Below are 15628 nucleotides of genomic sequence, written 5' to 3' on the forward strand. Positions count from 1 at the left end.
ACCCTAAAATCAAACAAAAAAACCTCAATATTTTAAGTTTACAATTTTGTGTTTGTGCTGCATTCATAGCTATAGAGAACCTCGGGGCACAGGCAGGCTGCAAGTTGGACACGCCTCCAAGACAGCTGGCTAATAGTGTGGGTTTGGAGGATTTCTTTCTTTTTTTCTTTTCCTTTTTTTGCATGCTTGCTTGCTTGCTTGCTTGGCACACTTCCATCAAGTGCTCAACTGTCGCAAACAAACCATCCTTACGTCCATCTTTTCCCTTCTGCCGTCAACCGCTGCCATCTAGTGCTCAACTGTCGCAAACAAACCGTCCTTACGCCTATCTTTTCCCTTCTGCCGTTAACTGCAGTTTAGCTTCGCTCCCTGAAGGCGGCAGCTAGTGTCGAAAGCGAGTGACAGAGCGCTTTACGACAGAGTTGCTTTGTGGCAGCTGTAGAGGAGGAAGATGGCGGACACCTTAGTAGCTGCTCGCGGAGTAGGACCTGCACCGGCCTGGGGGCCAGAGGCCCTGACCCCAGATTGGGAAAACCGGGAAGTCTCCACAGGGGTGAGGAGAGAGTCTGAATTCAAGAGACTGGACACGGCCTGACGCGAGGGAAGGCGTAAAGCCTGAGTGGGTTGGGCAGAGTGAAGGTGGGTGGAGAGGTGGACTGCTGCTATGCTGGAGGGAGAGGGAGAGGCGCCCAGGATGCTGGAATGGCGTGAGTTGAACGGCGGGCCGAGGCACACACGTCCCGATCCTGGGCTCTGAAGGTTGGCGTCCTTGTGTTCTTTGGAGTGTTGAGGCCCCCCCATAAGATTTGATTATGGGTCCGTGACTCAACGCATTTTGTATTAATGGAAACTGAGTGAGGAATGACTGAGGTTGACGTATGCTGGCAAGGCTCAGACTCACCTTTTTTTTTCCCCCAGACCACAATCATGGCTGTGCAATTTAATGGGGGCGTGGTTCTGGGAGCGGACTCCAGAACAACTACTGGGTGAGGCCAAAACAGAAAAGTCTTCACATCTTTACCTCCCGACCCTGCCTGCCTGTCCATCCTTAATCCCCTCAGACCACTGTGGGAAGAGTAGTTTCTCCTCTCCTTAGAGATAAGATTCTGTCCCCGATGTGCTACTTCCAGCTCCCTTCATCCTTTGATGAATTACTTGTAAAAGTCTGTTCTCCATGCGTCCTCCTTCGTTTCAGTAAGAACCAATAGGTAATACTACTAGTATTCCTATCGCTGAGGCCCGAGGGAGTGGTTAGTGGTGTAGTGGAGTGGTGAGAAGCAAGCAGGGTCCTTCTTTCATTCTTCTGCCGTCCTGCAGGTCCTACATCGCCAATCGAGTGACGGACAAACTAACTCCTATTCATGATCATATTTTCTGCTGCCGCTCAGGCTCAGCAGCTGATACCCAAGCAGTAGCTGATGCTGTCACTTACCAGCTTGGTTTTCACAGGTGCTTGTGGGCAGGGGAGGAGCAAGTATCCAAAGGGAGCTGGGACATGGGGTACTCAAAGCCTGATTCCAGGTCCTGATACTGTTTCCTTTGTGGCCTTCCAACCCCACGCTCTAGTATTGAACTGAATGAACCTCCGCTGGTGCACACAGCTGCCAGCCTCTTTAAGGAGATGTGTTACCGATACCGAGAAGACCTGATGGCAGGAATCATCATTGCAGGCTGGGACCCTCAAGAAGGAGGGCAGGTCAGGCCCTCCCCTACCAGAGCACTACAGCCACACCTTTGAACCTCCTGTCCTTTATGTACATGTTCCTGTGGGTGTCTGCATGTGTGGAGGCCAGAGGTCTACCTGAGATGGCTGCTCTGTCCTCTTGACCTTATTTCTTAAGACAAAGTCTCTCACTGTACATGGGGCTCACCATTTGGCTAGGCTGGCTGGCTAATGACCACCAGGGATCATCCTTTCTCTGCCTCCCTCCTCCCAGTGCAGGGGTTATAGACATGCCCAGCTTTTACATAGGTACTAGGGATTCAAACTGAAGTCCTCAATAGTTGCCCAGCAGGCAATTTACAAACTGCCAGCTCTAGTCCAGACCCTAGCCATTTAAAAATTTCTGTCTCTACCCCACCATAAATGCCCTAGACCAAAATCAAAATGGACAGGTGAGTGCATGTATCTGGGGAAAAGGGCAGCTGGGGACTTTCTCATCCTTCCATCTGGCAGGTGTACTCAGTTCCCATGGGAGGCATGATGGTAAGGCAGTCCTTTGCCATTGGAGGCTCCGGGAGCTCATATATCTATGGTTATGTTGATGCTACCTACCGAGAAGGCATGACCAAGGAAGAGTGTCTGCAGTTTACTGCCAATGGTGAGAACTTGGGCTTCTGAGCCTGTGAGCTTCAGCTTTCACTACCCAAGCACCATATTCCTTAAGTATCTCAGCACCTAACTCCAAACCCAATTTCTCCTTTATCTACAGCTCTCGCTTTGGCTATGGAACGGGATGGCTCCAGTGGAGGAGTGATCCGCTTGGCAGCCATTCAAGAATCGGGGGTAGAGAGGCAGGTACTTTTGGGAGATCAGATACCCAAATTCAGCATTGCCACTATACCACTTCCCTGAATCCTGTATTCTAGGACACAATGAGAGACATCATGAGAATACAACATTTAATAAACAGTTTGTCAAGAGAATGCTTCTGCTTGGGGTTCTTTTCTTGACCTCAATTTTGAACTTGTCTGGTCCACTCTTGAGCAAGGTAGTGCCCTGAACTCAGAATGAATTGGAGAGGTGATGAAGGGGGGATTATAAATACTCCATTCATCACTAAACCTTTGTATACATGGTTGTGGTGGTGGTGGTTGTTTGGGAAGTATTTTTCTTGGTTGGTTGGTTGGTTGGTTGGTTGGTTGGTTGGTTGGTTGAATTTATTTTTCTTATTTTGAGACTGGGTCTCTTGTAGCTCAGGCTATCATTGAACTTGTGCTGATCCTCCTGCCTTTGCCTCTTGAGTGCTGGGATCACAGGTATATGCCACCATGCCTAGCCATGAGTGGTTTTTTAAGCCCTTTTCTCTAGATCACTGTTGCTCCACAAATCTAGATATCTGAACCACCAGAGTGTAGTTCATGTAGGGACTGCCAGCAATATCCCAAGTCCAAAGTGGTATTCAGGTTGCTTTCCCTGCCTATCTGCTGCTAGTTATGGTAACTACTGACCCTAAGGCTAAAACTCTTCCCCCCAGGCCAACTTCATGATCCCTTCTTTCCCCAGTCACTTCATCATAGCCATGTGTCTTCCTTGGCTTTAGGGAAAGAGATGGGCTTTGTCTTCAAGTGGAATTTAAGATGGATGTTGGGTGGCAGAGTGCTTTTGTCCAGTTCTGTAAGCTACCACTCCCATGAGATTGAGAATGGACTCTGACTCTTTCAGACCTGTCTCTACTCAAACCAAGGATCAAGGAGCTCAGTGGTGCTCAGTGACTGACATAGCTCAGTCTTTTCCAGTTTTCTTTTCTCCTACAGATCAGGGAACCATAGAAGCCACATGTACAGACTTTGGAGTATTTCAGAGGGTGGGAAAGATGATTCCTAAGGGAATAGTACATTAGTTACTTATTTCATTGCAATTTTAGGAAGAAAATGTTTATTTTGGCTCATAGTGTGAGCCCATCATGGTGGAGACAGTATGGTGGCAGAAGCGTGAGGCAGCTGGTTACATTGTGCCCACAGTCAGAAAGCAGTGACTGCTTATGCTCAGCTTGCTTCTCTTTATTCATTCTGGGACCTTAGCCCATGGAATGGTGCCTCCTGCATTTTGGGTGGGTCATCTACCTCAATTAGCCTAATCTAGAACTCCCTCAGACATCCCCAGAAGTTTGTTTCCATGGTGATTCTAAACTCCAAGTTGACAATGTGAATAATCATATGTGGTAAGGTCCTAAATTAAGTGATACGCAGAGAAAGATCTCTTACCCCAAATGTGCACCTCAGTTTTAAAACTACTTAAAAAGATTTTATATGGGCTGGAGAGATGGCTCAGCATTAAGAGCACTGGCTGCTCTTACAGAGTACCTGGGTTCAATTTCCAGCACCCACATGGTAGCTAACAACTTTTTGTTGTTGTTGTCTTTTTGAGACAGGGTCTCCCTATAGCCCCAGCTGCCCTGGAACTCACTATGTAGACCAGGCTGGCCTTGAACTCACAGAGATCTGCCTGCCTCTGCCTCCCAAGTGCTGGGATTAAAGGCATGCGCCACCACACCCAGCTGCTAACAACTTTTTAACTCAAGTTCCAGGGGATCTGAGACCCAGTTCTGACCTCTGTGGGCATTTCGTGACACTAATGCACTTACATACATACAGGCAATACACTCATAAAATAATAAAAAAAAAATATATATATATATATGTGTGTGTGTGTGCTTGAGTGTTATGTAAGTGCATCACATGCATACCTGGTGCCCAAGGAGACTAGAAGACAGAATCAGATCCCTGGAAGTGGAGTTACAGATCATTGTTAGCCACCATGTGGGTGCTGGGACCCAAACCTGGGCCCTTGGCAAGAGCAACCAGTACTCGTAATCTCTGTGCCATTTCCCAGCCCCAAACTTAAAATATTTTCTATTTTCATGCCAAAACCCATTCTCCCTAAGCATCATCCTCTTTGATTCCTCTGTCTCTTGCACTCAACTTCACGGTTCAGTTCTAAAAACTGTGAAAGTATATTCCTCACCATCTCCACACTGCCCTTCTGCAGTCCTTTCCCATATTGCAACCAAAGAGATCTTTGTGGATGTGAGACCATGTTGCTTCTCTGTTAAACATTCCTCAGTATCTTTTTATCAGTTCACCTAGAATACTTTGGCTACTTACTATGAACTGGAAGACCTAACATCTGCCTACCCTTGACTCATCACTGGGTTTGTTTTGTTTTTCTGTTTTCTAACCTGTGGGATTTTGTACTTAAATATTTGCTCGATGGTTCTTTCTGGTTTTGTTTTGCAGTGCTAGGTATCAAGCCCAAGGCTCTGCACATGATAAAGTGATCTACTACTGAGCTACATCTTGTGCCCTATGAATTTAGACAAAGGTTCTTTATATAGCCCAGGTTTTCCTTGAACTCATGATCTTTCCTCACAGAGTGAGGAATTAGGGGCCTGTAGAATTATGCCCAATTCCTTCTGTAAACCAGACTAACCTGGAACTTACTATGTAGCCTAGGGTTGCCTGAAACTTGGGGCAACCTTCCTACCTTAGTCTCCCAAGTTCTGGAATTAAAGACGGGAACCATCGTGCCTGGTTAAACTTTTATTTTTTAGAGTAATTTGAGATTCACTGCAGAATTTAGTGTTACAGAGACTTTCTATAGATCCCATCCCTCCACACATGCACAACCTCCCTCATCAGCATGCTACGCCAGAGCCTCACATCTGTTCCAATCAATGACAACGTTGCCACATCATTCCCCAGCTGTTCCAAAGCTACTCATCAGGAAGTCCCCTTGAAATTGAAGAACCACTCCTGCCCCTGTCCTAGTCTCATATTACCATTTCATTTTCTTCATCACTCTTAAAGTCTGCTCATTTTTCATTTATCTACTACCTACTCAGTAAAAGGAAAGAATTCTTCCTGATTTATTAGTGAATCCTCAGGGCCTAGCAGGGACCAGATACTACATTTTAAAGCAGCTGCATGTAGTGGCGTATGCCTTCAATGCCAGCACTCAGGAGGCAGAGACAGGCAGATCTCTGTGAGATAGAGGCCAGCCTGGTTTACATAGCAAGTTTCAGGCCAGCTAGAGCTACATGGTGAGATCCTGTCTCAAAACAAATTTTTTAAAAAATTTATTCTTTGGAAATTTTATACATCTATATGATGTATCTTGATCATATCCATCCCACGCACTTCTCTCTCCTCACCGAAGCTCTCCCCCTCCCCCCAGCATGTCCCCCTCCAATCTTCATCTGTATGTGTATGTGTATAAAATGCTGAGTCACATAAATTACTTTGTGTGTGCATGTACATGTGTGTGTATAAAGCTCTGAGTCAAATTACTGCTGCCCAAATCATACAGGTGTGGGGCCATCCACTGGAGCTTGGGCAAGGTACCAGGGACCACACAAGGTACCAGGGATCAAAGAAAATTGACTCTCCTTTTCCCAACAACCATCAATTGCCAGTAGCTTGTCAGCTGAGGTTGGGGCCTCATGAGCTCCTCCCCAATCCGTGCTGGAATGTTGACTGGCTCAATCATGAGCAGCTGCTATGAATTCTTGAGCTTGAGGACATCATCTAGAAAACAGCATTTTATAGCCCTCTTCCCATTCTCTCTCTTGCATTTTTTCCACATCCTCTTCCACTTACACTTTTTAAAAAATGTTATTTATTGTGCATGTGCATACACATGTTCGTGCCACATCGTACATGTGGAGGTCAGAGGTCAGCTTTCTGGCGTTTTCTCCTTACACCTCATTAAGGTAGGGTCTGGCTCGTTTCTGTCTGCTCATTTCCGTCTGCTGCCTACTCCAGGCTAGCTAGCCTGCAAGCTTCCTACTGATTTCTCTTGTCTCCGCCTCTAATTACCCCCGTGGCTGGTGCCACATCATGCAACTGGTGGTGGAAGGAAGAGTTGGGCTTTCTTGTTTAAGTAGGTACAAGTGCTGGGATTTCGGCTGTGTTTTGGACCTCAGCCTTTTGAGTGTTCCAGTGATCAAACTCAAGCCATTAGACTTGTGCAGCAAGCATTTTTACTCACTGATTTACCTTCAGCCCAACACTAGATATTTATTGAAAAAACTCCTTGTTCAATTCCACCTGCTGTCCTGTCCAGCCCCCAGCTCTCACCAAACTCAACTCTGAAGCTTGATTTCAGCAAGAGTTTCCTGCTAGTCATACTTGGGGTCTGCCTCATATTCACCATTCTGTGCCCGACTCCCATTTCCATTTGGTGACACACTTCTCACCTCAGCCCTGTACCCCAGTGTATTAGTCCCCAATTACCCCCACCCAACACTCATACACAACACTTGGTAACCCTGCACAAATTTAATTTTCAAAGTCATGATAGGACCATTGGGAAACGTGGTGACAGAAGGTTGCTGAGTCTTCTTGAAGGTTCAGCTCCTGGTTGTCCCCTTCAAATGGTCGAGTCATTGGCCGATGCCACGTCATGCAGCTGGTGGCGGAAGGAGAGTCGCGCTTTCCGGCTTAAGTAGGCACCAGCCCCTGGGGAGGGCAGCCCTCCTTCGGCCACAGTGGGGGCTACAACTGGGCTAGGATCTGGAGGGGAAGCAGGACCCAGGCCTAAAAGGGGAATTGGAGGAAGAAGAGGGGTTGGTGGTCAGGGTTCAACTCCCGGTACCTCTCACCACAGTTGAAGGGGAAAGAAGCTAGGAAGACTGAGGAGTGGCGGTGACAGCAGCCGGGCTATGGAGAGGGAATGTCTAAAGCAGAGCTGGCTTCTCTGGGAGATGGCCTGAGAAGTCACAAAGGGCTCCCCAAATCCCTTGCACCCTCAAAAGCACCCTTAAGCTTGAGGCAGTGCTCTGCTGTCACCATCTTGGAATTCCTACATTTTTACCATGGGGCCCCATTTTCCATTCTTCCCTAGTCTCAGCCCTCTTCAGTCAGTCCTGAGGAGACATGAGACATCCCACCAAGGAGACAGGATGTTTTTCCTTCACTGGTCTGAAGGTTTATCTTTCTCCCCCATGCCTGCCTGACAGCCACTTTCCCCCCAGTCACCCCCATACCTGATCCTCTTTCAGTCCCCCGCTGTCTCCGGCACCCACACCATGAGAAACACCAAGCCCCCTTCAGACCCATCTCAACAGTGGAGGAGTCTGGGATGTTGGGAAGGGCCAGGAGGGCCCCAGGGAGAGGGGTGTGGTTTCCAAGCCCCTCCACCGTGAGTAAAACTACCACTTAGCCTCAGACCGCCTGGTGATTATAGGCGCCAGGGGATAGAGGGGGGAGAAAAGGGGTGGAGAGAAGGGGTGAGGGAATATCCCCTTTCAATTACTTACATTTTATGCCCCCTTAATTTGGGGGCTCTCTTATCCCCAATGGAAAAGCAGGAGGATATTGGGAAGGGTATCATGGCAGAGGCAGAAGGGGGTGCTGGTAACACTGTGAAAATTCAGTAGAACAATGCCCTACAACTTTGGGTTAGGCTAGACATTGCTGGGCATGGATATGCTTTGTTTGGATTTTTTTTTTTTTTTGGTTTTGGGGGGTGTTTGGATTTTTTTTTTTTTTGGTATTGGGGGGTCAGACCCAGGGCCCACTGAGCTACCCTGTCATCATTTTCTTCTTTTGATTTTTTATTATTTTATTTTAGGATGAGAATTTGAAGTGTCTAAGATGTAAAAATTAAAGACTACTCTTTTAGCATGAAAATTTTTATCCAGAGAAAAGCATATATTCTCATTAAATGGTCTGGTAACTCGTTTGGTTGGTTGGTTTTAGTTTTGGAGACAGGAACTCACCCAGGCTGGCCTCACAGGCTTGGTAATTCTCCTGCCTCAGCCTCCCAGAACTAGCTTTACAGGCATATACCACCAGGCCTGGCTGTCTGGTAGCTTGTCCCAGTCGTTTGTTTGTGCTTTGCTGTTGTTATCATTTTGCTATATGAATCTCAAAATATTGCCCCACCTGGTCTCCAGATTCTTGTTCAAGTGATGCTCCTAACTGCTGGAACTACAGGTGAGTGCCACTGCACTTGTCCCCAAGTGCTGCTGTCCCTTTTCATGGGGATGGTTGTAACTAATTAGTTATGCTGTGTTGGGTAGATGCTATAATGTTGTTCCACCTCAGTCATGCCAAATCTAGGCAAGTGTTCTACCTTTGGTCTCCCCCCCCCTTTTTTTTTTGAGACTGGGTCTCCCTGTAGCTGCACTGGTACTTGCTATGTAGTCCAGGCTAGCCTCGATCTTGCGATCTTGCAGAGATCCACTTGCCTCTGGGATTAAAGGCATGTGCTACTGCACCTGGCAATACTAATGATCTTTTGAGTATGTTGTTGCTATCCTGATTTTACAGATGAGGAAAGGGAGTCACTAAGAGATAAGGTAACTTGCCCAAGGTCAAATGGGCATTTATCCAGAGCAGGACCGGTACCTCTTCAACCCCGCCCCAAGTCAATCTGACTCCAGAATCCACTCCCTTAACCACCACTCTGAGCTCCCCAAGTATGCAACTGGGCACTGATGTCCTCAGTCAGATCTAGGGTGGCCAGAACCCAGGTTTGCACTTTAGGTCCTAAGCCCTATAGTAGAGGTGTTCAAATACTGTCCTATCATTCCCTAAGGGTACCACAACAGGGAGACTATTAGGAAGCACAGTTGGTTGTGCTGTACTTGGAAATCGAGTGGGCAACATTGTTGGTTTATTTTTCTGTTTTGTTTTCCCAGTGCTAGAGATTAAACCCAGAATCTGATGCATATCTAGTAAGCTCTTTATCACTGAGCACCAACCCGCTTTTTTTGGGGGGGGGGCGATATATTTTGAGACAGGGTTGCATGTAACTCAATGTAGTCAAGTCTTGCCTTGAGCTCCTTATCCTACTGCCTCTACCGCTCAAGTGCTGGGATTATAGGTGATAGCTACACCTGCTTGCTTGCTTGCTTGCTTGCTTGCTTGCTTTTTTTTTTTAATTGAGCTGGCTGTAACAGAACACTCCTGAAATCCAACATTACTTGGGAGACTAAAACAGAAAGATTGCTACTTCAAGGTCAGCCTGCCTGGGCTACACAGTGAGACTTTGTCTCAAAAACATACTTCTTGAAGTTGAGTTTACATATAATGAATACCCACATCTTCCTATACAGTTCCATGAGTTCTGCCAAGGACTCACTCGTGAAATCATCACCCCAATGGGAGTACCAGACATTTCTTTTGTGCATGCATGCATACGTCTATGAATTTATGTGTGATGTATGTGTATGTACATGTTCATGTGGGTATGCACGTGTGCAGAAGTCAGCATTGGGTACCTTTCACTATTGTTCTCTAATTCCTTTTTATTACATTTTTATTTACTTATTTTGTGTGTGTTGGGGGGCTGCCTCTATGCCACAGCATGTGTGGAGGTCAGAGGACAACTTGCTGGAGTTAGTTTTCTTCTCTCACCATGGGGGGCCCTGGGGATGGGACTCAGGTAATCAGGCTTGGTAGCAGGTACCTTTACCTGCTGATCATTTCACTGGCCCCTTCCACCTTATTTTTTGAGACAGGGTCTCTTTATTGAACCTGGAATTCACAGATTTGGCTAGCTTGGTTAATGGGCAAGCTCCAAAAGTCCACCTATCTCTATCTCTCTGAGTGCCGGGGTTATGATGCACATCACCATGCCCGGCTTTGTGTGGTGTGTGGGGTGGTATGCATACCCACTGAACCATCGCCTCAATCCCCAAGCATGGTATATGTAGATACTGAGGATCTGAACCTCATGTTAATGCAACAAGCACTTTATCCACCAAGCCATCACCCCAGCCCTGAAACATTCTATCACTTTAGAATTTCCCTTAGGAAGAGTTCATTAATAGGCAGTCTCTTGCCCATGCTCCGCCTCAGGCAACTACTGATCTGATTTTATTACTATCAATTGTTTTTGTCTGTTTTAGAACTTCATATGAATGGAATCCTACAGTATTATTCTTTTGTGTAGTTTCTTTCAGCTTAATGGTTTTGAGATTCATCTGTCAACCATTCATGTAGCTTACAGTTTATTGCAATGTAAATAAGACTATGCATAAAGTTCACCCTTTTAAGACATACAATTCCATGGTTTTTACTATCACAGTTATATAACCATCACAACTAATTTTAGATTTTCCATTACCCTCAAGAAACCCTTGTACTTGTTATGTCATTCCCCATTCCTCCTCTCCCTAGCTCTTGCCAGCCACTAATCAAATTCCTGTTTCTCTGGACTTTCAAAAATCAGAGTATTTCATATTGTGGTGGTTAATTTGATTGTCAACTTGATTGGATTAAAGAACACACCTTTGGCTGTGTCTGTGGGGATGTTTCCAGAGAGGAGTTTGCTTTATTATTAAATTATGTGCATATGTGTGTGTGTCTGTTTGTGGTTTGTACATGTGAGTGCAGTGCTGGAGTTACAGGTACTGTGAGCCAAGCTGCCTGATGTGGGTGCTGGGAATTAAACTCGTCCTCTGGAAGAGCAGCATTAGCTCTTAACTACTGAGCCATCTCTCCAGCCCTTTGGGTTTAGTTTTTTGAAATAGGATCTCACTTGGTAGCCCAGGCTGGCCTCAAACTCACAATCATCTTTCTCCCTCAGCCTCTTCTCCCTAGTGCCAGGATTACAAGTGTGAACCACCACTCCTGTTATCCAGAGAGGTTTAACTGAGAAGGGATACAGATGGCACTATCTCATGGCTATCGTCCTGCCTGGACTGAATAAAATGGCAAAACAGCAGAAGCCAGCTGAGCACCAGCATTCATGTTTCTGTTACCTGATTTACTCAGATTCGAGCAAGCAGCCTGTCAAGCCCTCCCTTCTGGGATGGACTGTATTCTCTTAAACTGGGGGGGGGGGGGAGAGAGAGAACAAAAACACCTTTCCTCCTTTAAATTTGTTTCTGTCTGGCATTTGATCACAGCAAAGAGCAAAGTAGCTAATGCACATATATGTGGATCTTGCAATATATGGCTTTTTGTCTGGTTTCTTTCACACAGAATGTTTTAAGATTCATCCCAGTTGGGAGTAGCTGTATCAATGCATAGTTTCATTCTATGGCTGCAGAATACTACATTGTAGAGATATATCTTCATCCACTGATGAGCATTTGTCTTGTACCCACTTTTGGCTATTAGGAACAATATTGCTATGAACACTTGCCCACTTATTTTTAATTTGAATATATGCTTTTTCTAATTTTTATTGTATTTATTATATGTGTGCACTTGCATGCCACAGTGCAAAGGTCAGAATACAACCGGTAGAAGTCATTTCTCTCCTTTCACCAGGTGGATTTCAAGAATCACACTCAAGCTGTCAGGTTTGGCAGCAGGGGCCTTTACTTGCTGAGCCATCTTGCCGATCCTGTTTGTATTTTTCTTGGGTATCTACTGAGGAATCCAATTGCTTGGTCATATGGTAACTCTACATTTAACCTTTCTGAAAAAAAAAATGGGGGGCAGGTGCTAGAGAGATGGCTCAGTGGTTAAGAGCACGGGCTGCTCTTGTAGAGGACCCAGGCTCCGTTCCCAGTACCCATGTGGTAGCTAACAGGGATCCTAACTCCAGTTCAGGGAATAAGACACCCTCTTCTGACCTTCACGGGCACTGCATGACATGGGCACACTTAATACACATAGACAATACACTCATACACATAAAATAAAAATAATAGATCAAATATTTTTTAAAACTTTTTGTTGTTTTTTTTTGAGACAAGGGTTTCCCTATGGCCCAGGCTGCCTGGAATTCTCTATATAGACTAGGCTAGGCTGGCCTTGATCTCACAGAGATCTACCCGCCTCTGCCTCTGGAGTGCTGGGTTCAAAGGCATACACCACCACACCTAGCTGTTTTTAATTTTTTATGATTTTTTATGTGTATAAGTATTTTGCCTGCATTTATGTAAATGCACCATAGCATGCAATGTCTACAGAGATCAGAAGGTCTCAGATTCTCTGGAACTGGGGTTATAGATGGTCGTTATAGTAGGAACTTTGGTCCTCTGCAAGAGCAGCCAGTGCTCCTAAATACTGAGCCATGTTTCCAGCCCTTAACTTTTTTTTTTTTTTTTTTTTTTGGTCTTTTTTGAGACAGGGTCTCCCTGTAGCCCCAGCTGGCCTGGAGCTCACTGTGTAGACCAGGCTGGCCTTGAACTCACAGAGAGCCTGCCTCTACCTCCCAAGTGCTGGGATTACTCGTGTGCTACCACACCTGGTTAATGTGCTGCTGAGGATCAAACCCAGGGTCTGTGCATGCCAGACCAACTCTACCAACTGAGCTATATCCCCAGCCGACATTTAACATTTTGAATGGTTTCTAAAATAGCTGTGACACTTTATACTTTTTATTTGTTATTATTTTTATTATTTTACTGAGTAATAGTCTACTGTGAGAATATATCAAAAGCTAGAGATGTAGTTCAGTAATAGAGTATTTGCCTAGCATGTATGAGACTCTGGCCCAATCACCCAGCATGCAAAAAATAACCAAAATAAAACAAAACAGAAACCCAATCACAATTGAAAAGGGGCCGAGGATGTAGAAAGCTTGCCTAACAAGCTTCAAGTCTTGAGATTCTAAATTCAATCTCCAGCATTGAAGAAAAAAGAAAACAAAAGCCAAAAACAAAAACCCAGCTACATTTGCATATGATAAGAGACTGGTATCCAAATATATAGAGAACTCTTACAATTAAAAGATAGTATGGCCGGGTGTGGTAGCAGGCGGATCTCTATGAGTTCAAGTCCAGCTTGGTCTATATAGTAAGTTCCAGGACAGCTGGGGCTACAGGGAAACCCTGTCTCAAAAAAAAAAAAAAAAGATAGTTTGGCGGGGGGGGGGGGGGCATGCTTTCAGTCTCAACACTTGGGGGGCAGAGGCAGGCAGATCTCTGTGAGGTCAAGGGCAGCCTGGGCTACAAAATGAGTTCCAGGACAGCTGGGGCTACAGGGAGACCCTCTCTCAAAAAGACCAAAAAAAAAAAAAAAAGATAGTATGGCTGGGTGTGGTGGTGCATGCTTTCAGTCTCAACACTTGGGAGGCAGAGGCAGGCAGATCTCTGTGAGTTCAAGAGATGGTTCAGAAGTTAAGAGCACTGGCCTTTCTTGCAAATGACCCATGTTTGGTTCTCAGCACCCACATGGAGGCTAACAAGTGTCCTTAACTTCAGTTCCAGGGAATCGTAAGCCCTTTTCTGGCATGGATGCACTTACAAGCAGGCAAACACTCATACACATAAAATAAAAAACAAAGACTTAATTTTTATTTTATGTGTATGAGTGCCTTGCCTGCATGTATGTAAATGCACCATGTGCCTGCCTGGTACCCAAGGAGGCCAGAGGAGTGTGCTGGTTCCCCTGAAACTGGTGATAAGGATGGGTTAAGCCACTGTGTGGGCAGAGGGAACCAAACCTAGGTTATTACAAAAGCAGCCATCTGAGCCATATCTCCAGCCCTAACAATATGATTTTTTTTATTAGCAAAAGACTTGAGCAGATACTTTATAAAAGATTATATTAATAAGCTGGGTACGGTGGCACACTCTTTTAATTCCAGCACTTGGGAGGCAGAGGCAGGCAGATCTTTGTGAGTCTGAGGCTAGCCTAGTCTACATAGTGAGTTCCAGGCCATCTGGGGCTATAGGAAGACCCTGTCTCAAAAAGAAAAAAAAAATGATTATATTAATAAATATCCAGAAAGGACATGAAATATGGTCAACATTAATACGCAGTAATGTGTAAATAAAATTGCAAGGATATACCTAATACATCTATTAGAATGGCTAACACCAAAATTTACAGTGTAAAATGTCTACAATACATTGATTTTATATGTATAAAATGAGGGACTGGATCAATAACTCAGTGGTAAGTACTGCTCAGGACCATACATAGTCAAGTGGTACAGAACCACTTGTAACTCTAGTTCTAGGGATCTGATCCCTCTTCTGGCCTCCTCTTTAAAAAATGTAAAATGAGCCAGGCCACCCTTTAATCCCAGCACTGGGGAGGCAGAGGCAGGCGGATCTCGTGAGTTCAAGGCCAGCCTGGTCTACATAAAAAGTAAAAGTAAAATGAAACAGCTATTTTGGAGGACAGTTTTATTTTTGTTTTTTAGGCAGGGTTTTGCTATGTAGCCTAGGCTGGCCTCAACTCACAATCCTCTTGCCACATTCTTCCTAGTGCTGGGACTATAAACCTGCATCACCAAGCCCAGCTCCTGACAGTTCCTTTTAAGTTAAACAGACACATGACCTAGCAGTTTGATGCTATTTACTGAAGAGAAATTAAAACAAGTTCACAAAAAAAGATTGGTGCAGCAATGTTTATCGGAGCGTTATACCCAAAAGACAGAAACTAGAAACTCCTCAACTGTTTGTCAGGAGGAAATTTAGGGGCCGCGGGGGTTGGGGAGCAGACAGACTGAAGAGAGGAAGAGAGAGTTTAGGACCTGTTTTCACTAGACTGGAGTTTACAGGAGAGCAGATTTATAGACTGTTTTACTATTGCACCCTCAGCGTCTGGCAAACAGCAAGTGCACAATAAATGTTTGTGAATGAAGAAAAGAATGCAATTTCTCATACAGCAATGAGCTTGCGGTCTCATCATTGGGCCTTTTCTTCTCATTCCCTCATTCCCTCGCTTTTACCAACGCTTTCCGGAGGAGGCCCAGCAAGGGGGTACTAGCAGGTCCTCGCCCAGGAGGCGAATCCAGGCTAATCCCAGGCACTGCGGGTGAAGCCAAGGACCGCGCATAGTGGAAGAATGTGCGCGGCGCCGATCTCACGCAGAGTGGTGCAGGACAGGCTCCGACAACCCCACTGGGAACAGCCCCCGACCCCTAGCTGCCAGCCGCACTCACCTGGTACTGCGCCCGCGGGGCCAAGGGCTACCCCTGGGATGGGGGGGCGGTGAGTGGGAGGGCCTGGAGAATGGGCGGGACCGGGGGAGTGGGCGGGCCCGCGGGGGT

General features: G+C 45.7%; 2 protein-coding genes across 4 annotated transcripts in view; one reads left to right on the forward strand and one right to left on the reverse strand.

Annotated features, from left to right (window-relative positions):
• The first annotated feature begins 402 nt into the window (after positions 1-402).
• On the forward strand, positions 403-2646 carry Psmb6 (proteasome subunit beta 6). Of its 2 annotated transcripts, none has more exons than XM_008855901.3 (6): positions 403-553; positions 919-986; positions 1318-1449; positions 1567-1696; positions 2177-2321; positions 2433-2646. In XM_008855901.3, the coding sequence occupies exons 1-6, from the start codon at positions 452-454 to the stop codon at positions 2573-2575; spliced, it is 720 nt and encodes a 239-aa protein (XP_008854123.1). In that variant the 5' UTR covers positions 403-451; the 3' UTR covers positions 2576-2646. The 2 variants fall into 2 exon arrangements, with proteins under 2 accessions (XP_008854123.1, XP_008854124.1); XM_008855902.3 differs by having other exon boundaries at positions 2177-2322; positions 2414-2477.
• A 4338-nt stretch (positions 2647-6984) lies between these two features.
• LOC108490072 overlaps positions 6985-15628 on the reverse strand; it is a 29936-nt gene continuing 21292 nt past the window's right edge. Inside the window, exons 1-2 of one of the 2 annotated variants that reach the window (XR_003847435.1) lie at positions 15521-15611; positions 6985-7257 (exon numbers count right to left, since the gene is read on the reverse strand). Coding sequence is in view for 1 of the 2 variants with exons in the window: in XM_017795032.2 (XP_017650521.1) it covers positions 7091-7257 (167 nt within the window). In the remaining variant the exon portion in view is untranslated. Of the gene's footprint in view, positions 7258-15520; positions 15612-15628 lie in introns of those variants that run through there. The other variant, XM_017795032.2, reaches the window with a different exon arrangement.

Source organism: Nannospalax galili, unplaced genomic scaffold, assembly GCF_000622305.1.
Source record: "Nannospalax galili isolate Female #2095 unplaced genomic scaffold, S.galili_v1.0 scaffold146, whole genome shotgun sequence".
In the NCBI taxonomy this organism is placed as follows: Eukaryota; Metazoa; Chordata; class Mammalia; order Rodentia; family Spalacidae; genus Nannospalax; species Nannospalax galili.